Source organism: Acanthamoeba castellanii (assembly GCF_000313135.1).
Source record: "Acanthamoeba castellanii str. Neff unplaced genomic scaffold scf7180000084726, whole genome shotgun sequence".
In the NCBI taxonomy this organism is placed as follows: domain Eukaryota; phylum Discosea; order Longamoebia; family Acanthamoebidae; genus Acanthamoeba; species Acanthamoeba castellanii.
This window is the reverse complement of record NW_004457464.1, coordinates 40,514-45,294: the sequence shown is the minus strand read 5'-3', so window position 1 is coordinate 45,294 and position 4,781 is coordinate 40,514. Positions and strand designations below refer to the sequence as shown.

The window sequence follows — 4,781 nt, the reverse complement described above, 5'->3', positions numbered from 1 at the left end:
GGGGAGCACCTGGAGGTCGACACAGGCTTGGCAAAAGGGTTCGCATGGAGGTGATGATGTTGTTGGCAATGACGGGCTTGTAGCTTAACTTTTCCTCTTCCTTCCACCCCTTCATGAAGATGATGCGCATCTGCTTGGCGATGGTGGACTTACCCGACTCACCGGCGCCTACACATAGATCAACGAGAGTAAGGAGGTGAAAGGAAAGAAAGAACCTTGGCGAGCTATGTACCAAGAAGAAGTAGTTTGATCTCATTGTCGAGGGCTTTTCTTTGCTGTTCGAGAAGTCGGTTGATCTCTTTGTTCTTTTCCTTCTGTTTGGAGTCCTCCCCGCCCATCGAACCCAGAGTACATCCCATCTCTCCTCTCGTTCAGGCCTTCTCTACACTCACTCGCAGCTCTCGCGTACCACCTCTTTTTCTAGCCTCTGTCTGCGAAGGCCTTCAACCTTCAAACAATAGTTACGATGCCGTAAATGGAAGCCTGTGTCCGTTGAGGCTGCACATGGTCTCCTTTCCATTTTCAACCTCTTTCCTTTTTGACGGTTCATTTTTCTCAACTGTCCGCCACTGGATTCGAACCATCGACCTCTCAGTTCACTGCCGGAAGTTTCCTCCGAAATTTCCATGGCAGGAAGTTCCCGCCTCTCATGCCAAACTTTATCTCCCGATCGCGTGCACCGCACCACGACACACACGACAAGACACACCACAAGCGATGGACGTGCGGTCACGAACGAGAAGAGAGGAGGGAGAAGAAGAGGTCGACCGCACCACCGCCACCGCCACCCCACCACAGTTCAGCTACAGGCGGCCGCCCGTGGCCCGACGGGGCGACCAGTGGTGGCGCAGCTGGTGGTTCGTCGTGGGCGTGGCGGCGCTGGTGGTGGCCCTGGGCTGGTGGCTCCTGGTGCTCAAGTGGGAGTGGTACTGCTTCGCCTGGGCCAGCTGGGCCGACCCGGCCCTGCACGACGCGCGGGCCTGCCGGGCTGTGCAGCCGCCCTGCCTGGAGCGGGGGCGCCTCTTGACGGCGGCCTATGGCTTCAGATCGGTCTACGAGGGCCGACTCAACATCTCCAGGCTGAAGGAGGAAGGCCTGGAGTCGAGCCCTTTGTTGATGCTTGCATCGAGTAGCGGCGAAGATGGATCCTCAAAATCTGCTTCTACGCGCGGGCAGATGATGAAGGTGGTGGTGAAGGAGCTGAAGGACCCCAAGTCGTGCGGTGACGTCAAGGCCCACTTCAGGGAGGTCGCCATCGAGCGAAGGCTGCGCCACCCCAGCATCGTGCCCTACGTCGTCTCGTGCTCCATCTCCCCACGGTACCACCCGCCTCCTTTCGATCTTTATTATTTATTTATATTATTTATTTATATTATTTTGCTTTATTATCCATTTGAATTGTTCGTTTATTTATTATTTTTAACCTTTTAATGCAATAGCTACACGCTGGTGTCCGAGTACATGGAGGGCGGCACGCTCAGCGTGGGCATCACCCCCAACATGGCGTCGCGCACCTACCTCTCCATCATGGTACGTGCCACCACGCGTGTGTCGTGTGTGTCGTGCGCTAAAGCGTTGCCCACACACGACACACACGACACACAAACGACACACGACACACACACACACAGTTGGATCTGGCCAAAGGCCTTGAGTACCTCCACTACGGCGTGGAGTCGGGATACACGCTCATCCACGACGACCTCAACCCCGAGCAGATCCTCCTCAACGCCAACCGGTTCACCTTTCTGCTTTTTCATCCTCTCTTTCTCTATATTCTCAAATCAACTCATCGTCGCGCGCGTGTTGTGTGTGTGTGTGTTGTGTGTGTGTGTGTGTGTGTGTGTGTGTGTGTGTGTGTGTGTGTGTGTGTGTTGATATGACAGAACCCGCGGCTACATCACCGACTTCAACCTGGCGTCGTGGATCCGTAGCGGCGAACGCTGGGGCGTGCGCCGGTATTGGTGGCCCAAGGGCGGCTCGTGGAAGTGGTTCGCCCCCGAGAAGGTACCCTCCACCCTCCGTGTGCCGCGTGTGCCGCGTGTCGTGCCGTGCTTGAGCCTGAAGTCCGTATTGTGCGCTTCAGCTTCGTCAGCACTACTACTGGGAGGCTGCCGATATCTGGAGCTACGGCGTGCTGTTCTACCAGACCCTCGTTCGGGCCAACAACCAGCCTGACGTACCGCCGCCGCCACCTTACTAGGCCACGCAGCCGGCGCCCATCATGCGACGCAGCCTCACCACCACACACCCCACACGCAGGAGTGGGCAGCGACGGTGATTCGGCCCTTCTACGAGGAGCGCATCCTCAACTCCGCCGTCGATGGCTGGCGGCCCTCCAAGCCCCATTTCAGGAGCGACAGAGGTGAGGCAACTGGCTTTGTTGTTTGTTGTTTGTTGGCGCTGATGGTAGATTGTGGTGGTTGGCTTTCGGCTTGGCAGTGGTGCTGGACAAGGCGTGGGGCCTGGTGGAGGAGTGCTGGCGGTACGACCCCTACGCGCGGCCCAACGCCACCCGGCTCGTCACCTCCCTCGAAGATCTCCTGCGACAACTCCCCAAGTCTCGATAAGTTAGGCGTCGACGTTGTCACTTTGGCATTTGGTGGTCTCTCTCTCTATTCGTGTCTCTCATGGCTTTGGCTGCTCTGTACACACGCAAACATGTTTTACACCGTTTAGAGTGGTCCTGCCGTCTCCTGCAACGATGATGATGACGTTGTTGATGTTGACGACTTGGTGGTGGCGGCCTTCTTCTTCTTCGTTGTACCGGTCGTGGCCTTGGCACCGCCGGCCGTGGCGACGGTCTTCTTCTTGTCACCGGCCGGTGGCGGCGGTGGCGGCGGCGGTGGCGCTGACGATGGTGTCGACGACGTCGCAGTTGTGGTGGCGGCAGTGGTGGAGCCGGCCCTCTTCTTCTTGGGCGCCGCAGCCGCACCTCCGGCTCGCTTGACCACCGGCTTCTTGGGTCCGGCCGCCGCCGCAGCCTTCTTCTTGGGCGCCGGCGGCTTCTTCGTCTGGTTGGCCGCCGCCGGAGCCGCCGCCGGCTCTTCCGGTTCGCGCGGCGGAAGCGGCGGCGCTGACGATGGCTCTGCTGCTGCTGTCGAGGGTGTCGACGACGACGATGACGAAGAAGATGAAGGGCCTTGCTTGATGGCGCCCACCTTCGTACTGGTCTTGTTCTTCTTCTTGGTGGTGGTGGTGGTGGTGGCTTTGGTCTTCTTCGTCTTGCCTTCCTCGATATCGCCCTCGGCATCGGTGCCCACAGCCATGTAGTGCAGCTCCTCTTGGTTGCCGCCCGCTCGTCGCTTTGCTCGCAGTCGCACAACCCAGCTGTGAAAATAAATAAAGAAATAAATAAATATAAATTGGAATAAATAGGACATAATTAAATTAAAGATCTTTGCGGCAAGGGCTAAAATAAATAGAAAAATTAATTAAATAAATAAAGAATTCCTAATTCAGTCCAAGATTGAGTGCCGTACATTGGAGGACAGCAGCAGCACCAGAGAACGAAGAAGAGGACGAAGAGAATTGTGAAGCCCGCCACCATAGCGAAGATGGTGAACCCCACCAACACATCCCCGTGCACGTAGTGCTCCATCTTTGGTTCTACCATTTCGCCCGGTAGTTTTTTGTATTTTGGCCGAATTGGGAGAAAAATTAAATAAAATAAAATAAATTGCAATTAAAAATCAGCTGATTTAATTTTGTTTTTTTGCGGGGGTGTGCCCGAGTAGAACAGGCCTAGCCTTGGCTGAGGCTCCACTTCCGGCCATCGGCAGTTTCCTCCACAGCAAACCTGCCCTTGCTGGTGTTGGTGGAGAGACACGAACGGATGGCCGGTTGCCAGTTGGGCTTGTCGACGATGTCCTGGGGGAATTCTGCCTCGATGGCGCAGTAGATCTCGGTCAGGGTGGCTTCCCCCCCGTGCTGTTGGAGTGCCGACTCGATCTTGTCCGCCCACGTCAATGGTTGGTCGCCATCCGATCCCGAGCCAGGGGGCTCTACTGCTGGATCGGGGTAGCTCTCCGTGTGGGTCGCCCACTGCTCAAAGAAATGAGACTGGCCCAGCACAATGATGGTCAGACACGGTTGAACAACAGCACATCACGACTATGAAAGTGGTGCGAGGACTGACTAACCATGAGGCGTTCCTCCAGCTCCGCTGCGGTGCCGCTCACCTTGAGCCCGAGGTCGCGGCACCACTCCTTCTTGAGAAGATTGGGCAATTGTCTGAAGTAGTGGTGCGTGCCGAGCAGCACGATGCCGGTGGTGATCTGGTGCGCGACTGGGTCACGCGCGTTCTTCTTGAGCCGCAGGACCCGCTGAAACGCGCTCTGCAGCGGGGCCGGGCACTCCTCGATGAAGCGCGCGAGGCTGCCGCCTCCGGAGGCCAAGTACTGGGCCACGATGGCCTCGCGCAGTTGCGCCAAGTCGCCGCCGAATGTGTGCGTCACCGCGCAGACCTGCTTGATGTGGTCGGGCTGAAGACTGGCGAGCAGCTGCTCGATCCCGCTCTCGAGTATCGCGTCACCGGCGCGCTTGATCGGGTTGGGATTCGCACCGGCCGCATCCGCCACGTCGGCGTACTTGAGCGACTGGCGCAGTGTGGTTGGCGTGACACTTTTGCCCTTCTTCTCGAACTCGAGCGTGTCGCGCATGAATGATGGAGGGCTGGGGCGGGGCACCACGGGAGGGCGGATGAGGGGCTTGGGCTTGGGCGTTGGGGGGGCTCGGGGACGACGGGGGGGCGTCGGGCGGGGGGCGTCGGGCGAGGGGGC

The 4,781-nt window shown here is 57.9% G+C and overlaps 4 protein-coding genes across 4 annotated transcripts in view; 1 reads left to right on the top strand and 3 right to left on the bottom strand.

The window, feature by feature from the left end:
• ACA1_162380 (uncharacterized protein) overlaps positions 1-130 on the bottom strand; it is a gene marked incomplete at both ends in the record, with an annotated part of 526 nt that extends 396 nt beyond the window's left edge. Inside the window, one exon of the mRNA XM_004340034.1 lies at positions 10-130. Coding sequence (XP_004340082.1) covers positions 10-130 — 121 coding nt within the window. The remainder of the gene's footprint in view (positions 1-9) is intronic.
• Positions 131-717: 587 nt separating this feature from the next.
• Positions 718-2,570, top strand: ACA1_162370 (mitogen-activated protein kinase kinase kinase; the record flags this gene model as incomplete). Its single annotated transcript, XM_004340033.1, has 7 exons — positions 718-1,319; positions 1,440-1,530; positions 1,719-1,738; positions 1,887-2,007; positions 2,087-2,179; positions 2,263-2,365; positions 2,443-2,570. 7 exons carry the CDS (start codon positions 718-720, stop codon positions 2,568-2,570), a joined length of 1,158 nt encoding a protein of 385 aa, XP_004340081.1.
• A 105-nt stretch (positions 2,571-2,675) lies between these two features.
• Positions 2,676-3,601, bottom strand: ACA1_162360 (uncharacterized protein; the record flags this gene model as incomplete). Its single annotated transcript, XM_004340032.1, has 2 exons — positions 2,676-3,330; positions 3,483-3,601. 2 exons carry the CDS (start codon positions 3,599-3,601, stop codon positions 2,676-2,678), a joined length of 774 nt encoding a protein of 257 aa, XP_004340080.1.
• Positions 3,602-3,744: 143 nt separating this feature from the next.
• Positions 3,745-4,661, bottom strand: ACA1_162350 (uncharacterized protein; the record flags this gene model as incomplete). The annotated part of the gene is made up of 2 exons (XM_004340031.1): positions 3,745-4,044; positions 4,143-4,661. 2 exons carry the CDS (start codon positions 4,659-4,661, stop codon positions 3,745-3,747), a joined length of 819 nt encoding a protein of 272 aa, XP_004340079.1.
• Between the last annotated feature and the right edge of the window lie 120 nt (positions 4,662-4,781).